General features: G+C 31.8%; 1 protein-coding gene across 3 annotated transcripts in view; it reads left to right on the top strand.

The window, feature by feature from the left end:
- LOC114334270 (leucine-rich repeat transmembrane neuronal protein 3) overlaps positions 1-1320 on the top strand; it is a 44040-nt gene extending 42720 nt beyond the window's left edge. For all 3 annotated transcript variants that reach the window (XM_028284312.2, XM_028284310.2, XM_028284311.2), the window contains one exon: positions 956-1320. In XM_028284312.2, the coding sequence (XP_028140113.2) occupies positions 956-1098 (143 nt within the window). In that variant the 3' untranslated portion in view covers positions 1099-1320. The remainder of the gene's footprint in view (positions 1-955) is intronic.
- The last annotated feature ends 15472 nt before the right edge of the window (positions 1321-16792 follow it).

Below are 16792 nucleotides of genomic sequence, written 5' to 3'. Positions count from 1 at the left end.
GCTGCGCGATATTTTACAGCTCAGTCTTCTTCTTCTTCTTCTTGTGCCACTCCTATCGGAGATTGGAAATCATCAAGGCTACCCTGACTTTGTTTACAGCTGACCTAAAAAGTTCATTAGTGGTGCAGCCAAACCACTCTCTCAAATTCCGCATCCACGACTTTCTTCTACGGCCTGGATTCCGTTTTCCTTCTATTTTTCCTTGCATTATATTTTGAAGTAATGCGTATTTATGACCTCTCATCAGGTGACCCAAATACTCGAGTTTTCTTCGTTTTATCGTTAATAAAATTTCTGGGTCTCTTCCTATCCTTCGTATTACTTCAAGATTTGTGATTATTTCAACCCAACTTATCTTCAGCATTCGACGGTAGCACCACATCTCGAAACTTTCAATATTTTTTATGTTGTTCTGTTTGAGAGTCCAGGCCTCTACACCGTATAATAGCGTGTTAAATACGTAGCCACTTAGCATTCTTAATCGTAGAGGGATGCTTATATCTCTGTTGCAGAAGAATTTTCTCATCTTTATGAAGGTGGCCCTGGCAATTTCGATACGTCTTTTTATTTCATTGTTTTGGTCTCCAGTTTCGTTTATTAAAGTTCCCAAGTATTTATAACTTGATACTTTTTCAATTTGAATGCCGTTTATACTAATATGTGCTGGTTGTGTCATGATTTTACTGAAGCTCAGTCTGGCCATCTACTATTCTCACCTTGGGACCCATTTTCGCACTTATTTTTACGGCTCTTACGGCGCCGTAAAAATCGCCCGTGTGGCCAAAGCCTAAATAGAAAAAAAAAAAAAGAATGAAACAATCACATTAATAGTAGAATGACGGACACAATAATCGTTAATTTCAAATGATTTTTTTTAGTATTATTGTCATTGATACACTATTGTCCATTGCTAATCATTGTTGCTGATTGTTTATCAACTGATATTTTTTTTTAGGTATTTTAGTCGCTATTCCTGCAGTTCTTCTAATGATACTTGCTTACCAGAAAAGATGGTTTAGCTTTAAAGGCTTTTTTGACAAGTCTCCTGCTTCATATTCAAGAAGATTCTATGCTGACACCGCCGCAGATGATTTTTGAGAATAGTATTAAAAGTGTGCTTTTTGTTATGCAGATTTTAAAGTTGTTTTTAAGTTAATTAAATTTATTAGGGCGTAATACATACATAATACGAGTAGAAAACATTTTTAAGAAAAGATGTATATAAAATATGTTTTTGTTTATTAGTATACTTTATTTACATTCTGATTATGATAATGTGATTATAAAATATTTTTAATAAAACAATTTCTAAAAATAAAATATATTTTATCAAAAAACAGCCTCACCCACCCAACGGTTATCAGAAATGTTTAATGTACCTATAGTTTTAAGATGGATGTTGAGAGGTGACTCATATTTTTTGCAAACATGGCTTGGAATTAACTCATACAGTAATAATTGAATCATCCTTCCACTCAAAAAGGTTCGGAACATTGTTTAAATAATCAAAATGTCAAAAATAAAGGAAACATTTTTTCTTTGTTTTTCGATTATACCTTTAAAAGTATTTACTTCCGAGAAAAGCTGTACCAACATAAAAGTTGCGTAATTCCTACAATATAGGATTAGTAGGCTATTGATTATATTCAAAATAAGATAGCTAAAAGGAACTACAACGTTAACGGGGTTTTATTATTTCATATGGTCAATGGATATCTATATATGAAAAAACCGCGGAGTGCTACCATTTAAAGCGGTGCGTTTTTGAGAAATGGCTGAATTAGTCCCTGGGCACAGGTTACATTAGGGTGAGTTCCATGCACTTTTGGTACAAACATACCTACATAAAAATTGTTCCTGGTTAAATTTCTTATCTAAATATCACTTTTTAAAGTCAATGATACTTCTTTTTACAAAAATATATTCAAAAGAAAAAGCACAAAGAAACCCAAAAGAAAGAAATTTTGTTTTTTGTCCCATAACTTTTGTCCACGAGGATATAGGTATAGACATTGCTTTACAGAAAAAGAACCTACATATTTCTTCTTTAAAATGTTGTTTAGTAGAGGTAATTGGAATTTATAGTTTTCGAAATATGATTTTTCAAAGTTCGCCACTCACAGCAATTTTGGGCAATTTTCCTTGTTATTTCGCAAATATTGTGCTGTAACTTTTTTCTACGTAACTTTAGGTATATGTAATGGTACACGTAATAGAAAGAGAAATCAATTACCTTTAAAATTGTCTACTGTGTATCGTTGTACGACTTTTTTTTAAGAGATTATGGTTTTTCAAGGTTTTATACTTTTAACGATTTTTATAATATAATATAAAAATAAAATAATATTATATATACTATATTATATATTATATAATAATATATTATATATAGTATATATAATATTACATTGTATTATATATTATATGGTACCTAATATAAAAAAATATTATTTTTTACATTTTTTACGATTATTTTTAAAACTTCTCATTATAACTTTTTTTCTTCTACATTTAGGTATATATTATATTATATAATAATAAGAAGCTTATTTTGTTTACTTTAAAATGGTGTCTTACAAAACATTCTAGGATTATTTCTGAATAAGATATTATTTTTCAAAATGTAATAAGTACTTGCAACGATTTTTGATTTTAGTATTATTTTTTAAATTTCTCATTATACCTTTTTTTTTCTTGTACATGAATATACTATATATTGCTCAATAAAGAGAGCTTACTTTCTGTTCTTTAAAATGGTGTATAGAGTGATTTTTTGATATTTTTTACCTGTATTATTTACAATTATTTCTTTTACAAAAACTTCATAAACATTAGTCTTAGAAAACATCACTTTAGTTAAAATTATTTAAACGTTGACATTTAAAAAATTTTCAAAATCAAATTCCATCTCTTCGTTAGCATTAGCTTCAATATCTTCCTCTGACACCTCAGTTATCTTAGAGTTCCCACAATTAGTACCCATGCACATTCACCCTTTGCAGAATATTGAACAACTAATTCCTATCTTCCTACAACCGCATATTTTTGTACATCCTTTGGTACATTTACATGCTATTTTTTCAAGCAAAGCTTGTGGTGCAGGAGCTTTGAGAGCAAATATTGAAATTAATCCATATTTTGAAGTTTGCCCGGCCGAGTCAAGTGGATCGAAAGTATTACCTATAAAAAATAAGATTTAATCATAACACACAATCACATAAAAAAGTTATAATGAGAAATTTAAAAAATAATCCAAAAATCAAAAATCGTTGCAAGTACCTACTTATTACATTTTGAAAAAGCATATTTTATTTAAAAATAATCCTGGAATTTTTTATAATACTTATAAAATAGAATAAGCTTTCATTTTTATTATACATATAATATATAACTAAATGTAGAAAAAAAAAGTTATAATGGGAAATTTAAAAAATAATCGTAAAAAATATAAAAACTCGTTAAAAGTATAAAATCTTGAAAATGATAACCTCTTTAAAAGAAGTTGTACAACATTATATAGTAGAACATTTTAAAGGTAATTGATTTCTATTCCTCTTACATGTACCATTGCATATGCCTAAAGTTGCGTAGAAAAAAGTTACAGAACAATATTTGCGAAATAACAAGGAAAATTGCCCAAAATTGCTGTGAATGGCGAAATTTGAAAAATCATATTTCGAAAACTGTAAATCCTAATGACCTCTACCAGAAATCATTTTAAAGAGAAAATATGTAACTTTTTTTTCTGTGAAGCAATGTTTATACCTATATCCCCGTGGACAAAAGTTATGGGACAAAAAACAAAATTTCTTTCTTTTGGGTTTCTTTGTGCTTTTTCTTTTGAATATATTTTTGTAAAAAAAAAGTATCATTGACTTTCAAAAGTCATATTTGGATAGTAAATTTAACCAGGAACAATTTTTGTGTAGACGTATTTGTACCAAAAGTGCATAGAACTCACCCTAATGTAACCTGTGCCCAGGGACTAATTCACCCATTTCTCAAAAACGCACCCCTTTAAATGGTAGCACTCCGCGGTTTTTTCATATATAGAGATTCATTGACCATATCAAATAATAAAACCCCGTTAACGTTGTAGTTCCTTTCTATAGTACATAATCAATAGCCTATAGTTTAAAGTTTTAAAAATTGTCACCCTTATTGCAAAATAGCAATGATTGCGAAAAAACATAAAAAAACAAGTATTCGCATTTTACGTTTTTCAACCATTTGCAATACACTTAGGACCTTCATATTTTTTACCCAGAAAAATTTTATGATATAATAAAAGAATACTGTAAATGTCATTAAATTCAGTTCAACAAATTTTGCATAATAAATTTTGCAATCCAGCTTTCACAAAAAAATTCATTTTTTCAAAATGTTACAGGGCTAAAAATAAAGCAGACAGTAAGTTGAATTTTTGAAGTTATACTTCTTTACGCTCGATATGACCGGGATCTACGATCCCAGCGCATGCGCATTATAACTTTGTTCTGATTGGATGTTCAAATGACATGTCAAAAATTATTCAATATGTCGGCGGTGGCAAAGCTGTGGTTTGATTATTTATGGTTGTTGCGTTTTGAAATTTGTGTGAAAAGAAACAACAAACAAAAGTTAGTTAATAGTTATACTGCCTTTTTAAATAGTTTTCATATATATTTTTGGACTTTTGGACTATTTTGGACAAAGACTCATTCTAATTTGGTAAGTAGTTTTTATTATAATCATATTGTAATTATACATTTGGATTAGGTTGGAATAAATTTATTTTCTCAAGAAGGATTTTAGAGAGAAATCCGAAATTAGGTCCGATTTTTATTTTTAAATTATGATTTTTTGGCGTAGATTTATTTATCTAGTAGGTATGTAATGCTTTGATTTACATGCTTAATTTGATTACCAACAAAATTTCTACCAATCTTCATCTAATATATTGTTTTCTTACTGTTTTTTTATATTTTAATATTTTCTTCCACAAAAATCAAACTACATAATTTGATTTAAATTCAGAATAACTGTCAAACAGTAAAACGTTCAGTTGACCTATTTTTTCGCATGACAAATAATGAGTAATTGGATGAGTGAGTCTAGGCTTCGATTACGAATCAAAGCGTCCCCAAATTCGCGGGTTCGAATCCCGATGCAAGTTTTTATTTTTTTATTTTTTTATGCATTTTATGATTGTAAGTATATTTATTATATAATTTTTTTTTTCAGAAAATGCGTATTTAAAATTTTTGCCAACAATTATTATCGTTCAGAAATCATTTTTTCTTTGTGGCATTTTTCAATGTGTTTGTGTGGGTATTATTCTTTTATTTTTTTAAATTTTTGGTATTGTTTTAATAAAATTTTTTGGAAAGTAGTAAGTATTAAAATTAGTTTAATATTTAAATAAAATATAAATAAACTGTTTAAAGTACATTATATCAATTTCGTTAAAATCACATAATATGTGTAAGCTTTGTGGTGACACTGACTTTGGCAAGTTGTCATTACAATCATAAATGAATTTGCTTTAATATAATTTAATATTTAAAAGTTTAAAAGACAATTCAAGTTCTTATAATAAGAAATGTAAAGCATGAACATTTAATTGTCGATTCTTTGTTTTAGGTTAGTATTTCATTAGTTAATATTAGTTATGTAAAAATTAAATAAACTTTGTTTTAGACGAGAATCATATTGTGTTATGCTTTAGAAAAAAATCCAATCTTATAAATCGACAATTAAATGTTCATGCTTTACATTTCTTATTATAAGAACTTGAATTGTCTTTTAAACTTTTAAATATTAAATTATATTAAAGCAAATTCATTTATGATTGTAATGACAACTTGCCAAAGTCAGTGTCACCACAAAGCTTACATATTATGTAATTGAAGTATAAATTCTTACGTGCGTACAAAGTACACACACATTCTTTTTTTTACATATAGAAACATTTTTTACATATTACCAGATAGAATGACAAATTAGGTGTCGAATGAACGCTTATAACCCGCGGATGGTAATGAGTATGTAACGCAATAAGGTAATAACCAGTGAGTAGGAATAAGGTGAGAATTCAATCTTGGACTTCCAGAGTTGCCACCAGAATTGCTGTTTTAAACTCGCCGAAATAGTACAAGCGATATTTTATTCGACGCGCCTTAACAATACGAAAACAAATATATACTTCCGGTTTCATGCCTGTCTGTCTGCCCGTGAATATAACTCATCCGTTATTAAAACAGATAGAATGACAAATGAGATGTCGAATGAGAGATTATCGCCCAAAGATAGTATTATACCTATATCGACGGTTAAATACTGAAACCTTACAAATCAAAATTTACAAGTTTTTAGAAGAGCGAAAAATGTTCGATGCTTAGTACATATTTCTTCTTTCTTAGTATTAAATGGATTATTACTTTGAAAACAACATGCCTTCATGAATCCGGGGTTTTACCAGAACATTCGGAACGATATTTTCATCCCGAATTTTCATAAATCTAAAAAATGGTCAAATTTTGACTTATGAGGTTTCAACATTTAGCCGACAATATGTGATATGTCAATAGATGCGTATTGAACAGTCGAGCTTGAATCTTTAGTTCCGGTTTTCATCTTTTTTCCGGTTAACACATTCACGGACACGCTGTCATTGTATACACGTATTCTTATTAGTATTGTATATTTATGTAGTAAATGACTCATATTATGCAGTCATGACCGTGAATGTGTTAAAAAGTTATGACCGGAAGTTTGGAAAAAATTACTCAAAATTAGTGAAATAGTTTATCAAGAGGAGTTCAAATATCGACTTCCGGTTCTACTTTCGGCCACTTTGGGTAAAACCTAGGACTTACGAAGTTGCTTGTTGTTTTATTTTCTTATTTTCCGAAGGCGGAAATGTATTCACTCGATTCATAACAAGTGGCTATCGTATTTTAAATGGCCAAAATCAAGGAACAAAAGGACATATTTAATATATCACCCGCCGGTGTTCTCACCCGGGCAACACCCCTCTCGGTGGGGAAGAAAAACAAAATATGCTACGCAAATATCACAACAAAGCATCTACGGTCTTATCTTCGGGGGTGCTGTTGGCTTTTATGTTCTATTATCTGCTGCCTATTCATTAGCGACATCAAAAAGTAAGTAATTTCATTAAATTCTTTATTTATTTTGACGACATCAATCTAATAAAGAGGCATTTACGAGTATTTTAAAATTGGCAGCCTCCCTAAGTGAATGCATAGTAGTAGTAATCGTTGAAGAAAGGAAATTTTATCAGGAACATTTTTAAATGTAATATTAAAAATAAAGAAATGTAATTTCTACACTAAAAAACACTAGAGAAACTACATAAAATACACAACTTAAGATTTTCCACCACAAATTTTTTGAGTCCCCTTTTTAATCCTTTAACACTAAAAAAATAAAACATAACATAGATAGTCGAGGAAATGAAGCTGAAAAAATGGCAAAACCTCGCAATTTTTTCGTCCAGCATCGATTTGTACAAAAATTTGGGATTAGGCCGGTCGTCCTTTGGATGCGTTTTCGTCCGAATTATTTTAGTCAGAAATCGGAGGAATAATTTAATTATTATTCGTAAACGTTTTCGTCCGAATTCGTACGGAGCAGTTCGGACGCAGTGTACGATAGTTAATAGGTTTCAATGAAACGGGCTGATTCGCACTTCTTCGTCCGATTTCTGACGAAGGCAATTCGGACGAAAACGCATCCAAAGGACGACCGGCCTTAGGCTCATATTACACGCTCTAGTTCATTTTCTATATTGAGCCGTTGTACGCTTTTGGTTTTGTAAGGGTGAAAACTACCCCTAATTGTAAAAAACTATAAAATAAAATTTTAAACTTTAATATTGTCAACAGTTGGTTCTTATTACTTACATAATAAATGTTTTATGCTTTAAGATATACTATCATAATATTTTAACCCTTAAAACCACCCTTGTTGGAGCTATATATAAAAAATTTACTTATCCTAAAAGAATATTTTCGGCTTGCATCGATTTACATAAAAATTTGGGATTAGGATCATCCCACCCTGTACTTCATATTCTATATCACGCTTAAGGGCGTTGATTATTTTTAGGGGTGTAAACTACCCCTTATTGTCAAAAATTACAATTGTAAACTTTAATATGGGTAAAATTTGGTTTTGATTGATTAAATAATGGTTGTTTTATACTTTAGGATATAATATCATAATATTTCAATCCTTAAAAACCACCCTTAATAACATTACAGTTTTTATAAGTATATATTTTAATAGGTCTATACAGAAAAAAAGTAGAATTAAAAATTACAAAAACATTTATTTACACAAAAATACGAATTTACAAATACAGTGGAACCTCGATAACTCGGATTAATCGGGACCGCGGCCGATCCGGGTTATCGAAAATCCGGGTTAGCCGGAGAATATAGTAAAAATTAATAAATAACCTCCATTACAATTACAAAAACATGAAACACATATGCACAGTACACATCTAAATTACGTATAGTTGTATAGAGTGTAGAGTTTTGTTCATTTCTTGGTAAAAAACTCAGTCATACTGTAGAGATGTACCGACACCATAATATGGTAGGTCTGGATCCTGCGTACAAAAAAAAATTGATAAATAGCAAGCTGAAAATTTGTTATTAGCTTAAGGGTGTCTAGTGGGACAAACATTAATATATGGGAACACTGGAACAGGGGAAGTTTTAACTGTGGAACAGGTTAAAAATTTGGAACGGTCAGACCACGAAAACGGCACATGTATTTTTTCCGACAGAACAGATTTAAACTCTCCGAACAGAGATTAAACTCTCATGCAAAAATCAGACTGCTATTTATCACCAAATTGGCGTTTTAATGAGTGGAACATGTAGAATATGTCAAATGACAGGAATTATGACAGGTGATAAATAGCAGTCTGATTTTTGCATGAGAGTTTAATCTCTGTTCGGAGAGTTTATGTCTGTTCTGTCGGACAAAACAAATGTGCCATTTTCGTGTTCTGACCGTTCCAAATTTTTGACCTGTTCCACAATTAAAACTGCCCCTGTTCCAGTGTTCTCATATATCAAAGTTTATCCGACTAGACACCCTTAAGCTATTATTAAATTTTTAGCTTGCTATTAATCAACTTTTTTTTCATACGCGGTATCCAGACCTATGGTAGCATAATATCATATTATGATGCTGCAATAAATTTATTTTAAAGATTCGTCTTTATCAATCCTACCTAATGTTTCTAGTTTCTTTTCCATTGTCACTGCAACATTTTTACGTTTTGTTACCATTACGTAGACAAAGCAAACACAATCTGAAGCACGATTACATTACAGAACGGAAGTGATTAATAGGCTGTACTACACACAATACAAGAATTTTTAAATAGTCACGTCTTTTTTAAACAATGCTAAGACAGTTTGACATAAATAAAGAAAAAGGAATACAGACAGGTGTCTGTTCTTTCCGATAAGCTGAGACGGTCGCTCTGGCTGCCGCCGTGTGCATGAATCATTTTTACTATTGTACTTATGTGTTCAAATTACACAAATACACATTATCTCTGAAATATTATTTGGCCTACATACATTTTTATTTGATAAAATTGTTAAATTGTTTATTTGTTAAATTTTTGTCTGATGAAAATCGGTCCGGGTTAGCCTGACTTCCGGGTTATCGGGGGCCGACTTATCGGGGTTCCACTGTATGCACAAATACAAATACAAATAGTTTTTTAGTTATCTTCCAGTATACGAACCGGTTCTGTGGTATTATGTAGATTGAAAATTACCCAGAAGCGGACTATTTGAATTTTTCGAAAAATAAATTCGTTTTATAAACATAGCTCCTTCATTTTTGGCGGTGAAAAGTTTTTTCAAACATGACTTTGTAGGATTTTTAAAGAGTTATAAGACTGTGTAAACTAAATTCCGTAAGATCCCTCAGTTTTTAATTAGAGTGGGTTTAAAGGGCTCGAATAAGGGGTTGTTTGCTCGTAAATAGAGGTTTTAAACAGCTATATCTCGCAACTTTTCACTGTAATGAAAAATCTGTGTACAAGGGAATTTTAGCTATTAAAGAAGCTACAATTTAATAACCTATCATTTTTTTCGTATCTCCAGTATTTTCGGAGATATTTTGAAGTAAAAGGTAAAAAATGGGGAATTCCAAAAAAATAATTTTTCTTTAAACTCCAATTTTTCTAAAATTACTAAAATTACTAAAATTACTAAAATTACTAAAACTTCTTGGGTGTATCGATAATAAAAATATAAAAGCAACTACAGAAAGGTGAAGACCAATTTTTAATCAGGATGGTAGTAAGGGGGTTGTTTGCACTGATTTTTTCATAGAGAAAAGCAGGTACCGACCTTTTTTGATCATAAGTCGCTTAATTTTCAGACTAGAAACTTTTTATTATTTTTTGTTGAAAGGCCTGACTGTATACTTGAAAAAAGATTATTTAATTTTTCCTCGAAAAATGCAAAGTTTTTCCGTTATTTTATTTTGAATATTTCAAATTATGCATTTGACGAAAAAAGCTAACTTTTAACATGCCGCATCTCGGTTTGTGTTGGTCTTAGCGATATTACAGAAAAATAATTTGGTTTGTGTTACTAAAAGATACAATTTTGATATCTATAGTTATTTTGATTAAATGCACATTTTTCGAGGTATTCTCAAAAAACCCTCTAAAAAAGTCGATTTTTTCATCGAAAAACTGTTACTTTCAAGCGCGAATATCTCGAAAAATATTAGTCTTACGAAGAAAATGTAAAAAACAGTTTTTTCTTATAATTACTATTTACATCGATTTACATAGTTTTACTATGTAAATGTGTAACCACCCCCAAGGTTTTAGCGTATAGCGGCATGATATAGAAAATGATCCTTGGACTATTCCCTACCTTCTGTGAAAATTTCAAGTAAATCCATGCTGGACGAAAAAGTTGCGAGCCAAAATGCTTCATTTCCTCGACTACTATGAAGCATAACGTAAACAATTAACGTAAAGAGTGGAAATTATGTATAGTTCATATCATTAGCTACAAAAGGTAAAAGTTTCGAGTTTCTACATTGTAAACAACAAGATAATTTAAGCATTTTCCATTAAAATCGTTTTTTTTTATTTAAACAATTAATAAACCTACAAAACATTTTTTTTATTGACTATTCGTGTATTGTCCCCGCGAATACATATGTCTGCAAATTTTCATTCATTTGCATTGAAGAAAAGGCAGTCAAATTAACGTCTAAAGATTTGATGCAAACTATTGAACTAAATATAAGCGTTTAAAAAAATGGTGGTTCCTATTTAAGGTTTTAAAGTAACCTCACATCCGTGGGGGGTCGTGTTTGGTATCATTCGATAGATTTTTCAAGAATATTGAATACGTGTATTTTTGAGTTTTTCGATCTGATGTTCACTTCGCGAAATATCTTGGGGTTCGTATTTAAAATTTTAAATTTACCTCCCACCCCTCTCCGTGGGGAGTCGTGTTTGGTATCGTTCGATAGATTTTTGAAAAATATTGAACACGTATTTTTTAGTTTTTCGATCTGACGTTCATTTCGCGAAATATTCGCTTTTTTGTGAAACTTTGTGACTCACCCATTTCCTTACAAAAAGAAGGACTGACATACAAAATGAGAGATTATGGATACAGCGGGGCCATGCCGAAACTCATCTCCTCGTACCTAAGCGACCGGAAGTTCAGGGTCCGGATAGGACCAGTTCTATCAGAACACGGAATGCCGGAAGCTGGAGTACCACAGGGGGCAGTTTTATCACCCCTTCTGTATAGCATATATACAGCAGATGTTCCAAGAACACCCGGAACATTGATCAGCCTTTATGCAGACGACACTGCAATTGCTGCAAAACACATGAAGCTAGATATAGCTGTAAGAAATCTACAGACGGCATTGGATACAATAGAAGAATGGAGTATCCAATGGAAAATAGCAATAAATACAGATAAGACCCAAGCGGTTATCTTCAAAAAGAGAAGAGATAACCCAGAAGAACAGCTAACATTGCAAGACAGACCCATCGAATGGCAAAACGAAGTTAAATATTTATGAGTCACAATGGACCAAGGTCTTATATTCACATCACATGTCAACGCAACAGTCCAGAAAACAGCAGCGGCCAGATCGGCAATAAGAGGACTCACAGGAAGAAGAAGCAAATGAGCTATGAAAACAAAATTAAGACTGATAAATAGCATTATACTGCCAATAATTACATACGCATCTCTTGCATGGGGTCGCATAAGTCAAAGTAACAAAAATAAGATACAAGCGGCACACAACAACTGCCTCAGAGAAGCTGCAAACGTGCCCAGATACGTCGCCGAACGGTTCTTATTTAGAGACCTGAAACAAATAAGAGTACTGGATATTATGGAGGAAAAAGCCAGAACAAAATTTGCTGAGCTAGAAGACCACCCAAACCGGATCTTGCAAGAGATATTAAGGTATGATGTGTACCATAGATGGAAACATAGGAGACCCAAACAACAAATACTAGTAAATATATAATAAAGGCTAGATAATCGTAGCTCTATCAAAAGAAGGCAACTTGCTCACCTTTGGCATCTCATTATATTTATTAATGTTGATTTTCATAATTTTCAGACATCCCTCAAAAAAAATATACAAAAAACTTCAAAACGGCTTCAGCCACTAAACAAATCAATAAAATATTAACAATAGGCGAAAGCCACAAAAAAATATTAGTAACAAAACCCAAAAAACGGGCATGAGGGGCCCACATCCTCGAGCGCCGAGTCGCCGAACTGGACATAGCCCAGAGCGGGGACTCGGCGCCCGAGCAAGCAAAACAGATCGAAGATAAGTCACTAGAGATAGCGGGAATAGAGCGCCTCACGCTGGCCTGCATTGATCGGGGTAGGATTTCATATGGGAGTCCGTGTACCCAAGACTCCCATATGATAAGCACTTTGCTGATTGAGAGCCCCTATAGCGCATCAGAGTGCTATCGGGGAGTAAGTGGATGGTCTAGAGCATTGAAGCGGGGTGGAGTGATTCCTGCTTACGGGAGTTAATCCTCCTCGCCCCAATGAATTGTATCACCCGAATGTCATTCTTTAGGGATGAGCAAGTCTCTCAGGGTGGGTTAAATCACTATGCTTGCTTGCTTGCCATTTCCTTACGCCCCGCTCAAATCGTCAGATTTTTTAAATATACACTGTTTTGCATGTACTTAACTTACCTTATATGTACCTTATCTTAATCTGACGATTTCAAGTTTTCTTAAGGAGATATTTTTTTCGGACCCTCTTAACGAACTCCCCTGTATTAAGGGCCAATATATGGTAGGGTAGAGGTAAATTTACAGGGTACAAGGTTTCTTCCCATGTGATAATAATCTGACCCGCTCGAGTAACTTCAAAAATCCCCGATTGGGCTCCCCTACCATAAATAATCTAAATTATTTCTGTTTTTTGCTTTATAGAATATATAGAATATTAAATTATATATAAAGAAATTTTCTTGTTTCTCTCATTGTTAAAAATTATTCAAATCCTGCAATCATTATTTTGAAACAGAATTGGAATGGAATTGAAATTGACATTTACATTGCATTTATTGACAAATAATCTAAATTATTTCTGTTCTATTTATTAACTTAAATTTAAATAAAATAAATTTTAGTAAAAGTATAAATTTTTCAATCTAATAAAAATATTTATAAAATATTTCTAAAAGATATTTAATTAAAAAACTTTTTGGACCATTTTGCTGATGACACCTCCATGGCTTCTAAAAATTGCAAGGCAGATGGATGCCGCATTGAAGACAAGAGGGAATTCTAAAAAGTTGCAATTCACAACCCCATCTACAGCTTGGTAAAGTTCCAACGGAAAATGGACCTAGTTACTCTATAGGAGTAGGTAATACTAATATAAAATAAAAAGTATACCATTTTCATTCAGTTGCAATGCGAACTCAAAACTGTCTTAATTTTTACTTAGGTTAAAGAGCGCGGCCAGCACTCTTATCGACGATTTCACCTCTTGTTAGAGGCTCTTCAGAGAATGCATAGGATGCTATCTCTACTCCAGGTAAAAATTTTCGACATTCATTAGTCCCCTCATTGCAACTGACGTGAAGGTAGTAGGTGCGTAGCGGCATCTGCTAAATGAAAGTCTAAGTTTTTCAACCTAATAAAAATATTTTTAAAAGATATTTAATTAAAAAACTTTTTGGACCATTTTTCTGCTCACACCTCCATGGCTTCTAAGAATTGCAAAATAATCTATCGTCGATAAGAGTGCTGGCCGCGCTCTCTAACCTAAGTAAAAAGAAGGATCTCTATCCTATCCTAAGTAAGAAGGAAGAAGAAATATCTCTTTATAGAGGAGGTGTTATAGTTCAATAGAAATTTCATGGGACATCTAGTGTACCTTGTTATAAGCGATACCTAGTAATACCCGTGTTCGTTATAGAGAGAGTCTACTGTAATACACATTCTCAAAATATGCACAACAAAATTTAATAAACAAATATATAATTTATGTACTCAAAGGCAGTCTGTTATCAATCAATCCAGAATTTGTTTATAATATGAAAATGATGAACATCTCCTCATAACTTCCCTTTTCCCAAAGATAATAGAATTCCTGTTTGACGCACTCAAAGGTATGAAGTACGTGTCAGAGGAACTTAATGAAATCCCTGTAAGCTTTAGCCGAATGAATAGAAGTAACCCTAGAAACCCGATACTCGGAACAATTGACTGTCGTCTGTCAGTCAAGGGTGGCTTGATTTTACAATCCCCAATTAGAAGGCGTACGTTTAGCGATTAAGGGCTATGTCATGAGAGTAATTTTGGAGATAATATTATTATTTGGGTGTGGGACATGGTCGTTCAGGAAGTACAGGATTATGAAAAAAGGGGGTCAGTCCATTACTTTTTGTTAATATTCTAAAGCCCGGTCTTTTCACCTCCGAATAAATAGTTAACGGGAAGTTTATCTGACAGATAAAAAAAGTAGCGTCTTTTTACTCTGGAATAAAGTTATCCGGCAGATAAATTGACGTTAAATATCCAATATTTAACTGCCGAATAAAGTACCGAATAAGAAGTTATCTGGAAGATAAACTTTGCTTTTTTAGTCCATTCTTTCACGGATTTTGCTCTAAATTTTAAAGAACCGCTTGGATTGACATGAAATTTGGCATACGTATAGCTTACATGTCAAAGAAAAAAAGTGATATTGTGCCGATGTGTGCTTTTGTCCTGGGGGTGACTTTCACCCCCTCTTGGGGGTGAAAAAATATATGTCCAAAATAAGTCCGGAAATGGGTAAACTGACTAATTTTAAGTAACTTTTGTTCTATAGAGCTTTTTCGCCAAGTCAACACTTTTCGAGTTATTTGCGAGTGAATATGTTCATTTTTCAACAAAATAACCACATTTTTAAACGGTTTTTCGCAAATAACTCAAAAAGTAAGTATTTTGTCGAAAAAAACGTTCTTAGCAAAAATATAGCATATAAAAAAGTAAAAAAAATGATGTACGCGTTAGGTCTCTGGATCTCGTAGAACCAGAGTTATAGCCAATGAAAAATAGATTCATACTCACTAAATTTCAAATAGAATATTTCGACGTGAAATATCCAAAAAATTAAGCTCTTTTTGGGGAAAACCCATTATAACTTTTTTAAAGTGTTTAAAAAAGCTTTATTGCTGTTTTTACAAAAAGTTTCTAGCATTAAATTTAAGCAAGTTACGCTTAAAATAAAGTTGGTCCCTTTTGTTTTTGCAAAAAAAAATCGGGAAGACCACCCCCTAATTAGCAACTTAAATGAAATTAATCGTTACCGCTCCACAAATGATTTTACTTATGTTGTGTTTATATGATCTGTAAGTTTCATCGATTCAAAGTGCTTATTTTTGAAAAAATTTGGTTTCAAAGTAAAATTTTTAAAAATTTAAATTTTGAAAAATATGCTTTTTTTCAAAATAACTTAAAAATTGCTAGAGATACCAAAAATCTCGAAAAACAAAAAAAGTCAAATTTGCTTTTCTGAATATCATGTATTTTTTTGTTTTTCTGTTAGACAAAAATTGATTAAGATTTGGTGTTTCTAAATTTGCATACATTCGTGATCAGTGACTCGTTCAACCCCTTTTAACTACAGCCCTTTCAATAATAAGGACTTTGAACCGATCAAACTTACAGATCATATAAACAATATATACACGAGTCAAGAAACTTATGAAGTCGTAACGATTAAGTTCATTTAAGATACTAATTAGGGGGTGATTTTCTCGATTTTTTTACCAAAGCCAAAAGGGACTAACTTTATTTTGAGCGTAACTTGTTTAATTTTGATGCTAGATTTTTTTTTATAAAACAAAAATGAAGCTTTTTTAAACACTTTAAATAAGTTGTAATGAGTTTTCCCCGAAATGCGCTTAATTTTTGGTTATTTCACGTTAAAGTATTCCATTTGGAATTTGACGAATACGAACCTATTTTTCATTAGCTATAACTCTGCTTCTACTAGGTGTAGAGACGTGATATATACACCATTTTTTTTAAATTTTTTAGATGCTATATTTTTACTAGAAATTTTTTTCGACAAAATACTTACAATTTGCGATATTTGCGAAAAACCGTCTAAAAGCGTCGTTATTTTGTTGAAAAAATGAACATATTCACTGCCAAATAACTCGAAAAGTATTGACTTAGTGAAAAAATTCTATAGAACAAAAGTTACTTAAAATTAGCCAGTTT

This window comes from Diabrotica virgifera, chromosome 3 (genome assembly GCF_917563875.1).
Source record: "Diabrotica virgifera virgifera chromosome 3, PGI_DIABVI_V3a".
In the NCBI taxonomy this organism is placed as follows: Eukaryota; Metazoa; Arthropoda; class Insecta; order Coleoptera; family Chrysomelidae; genus Diabrotica; species Diabrotica virgifera.
This window is presented reverse-complemented; position numbering and strand designations above follow the sequence as displayed.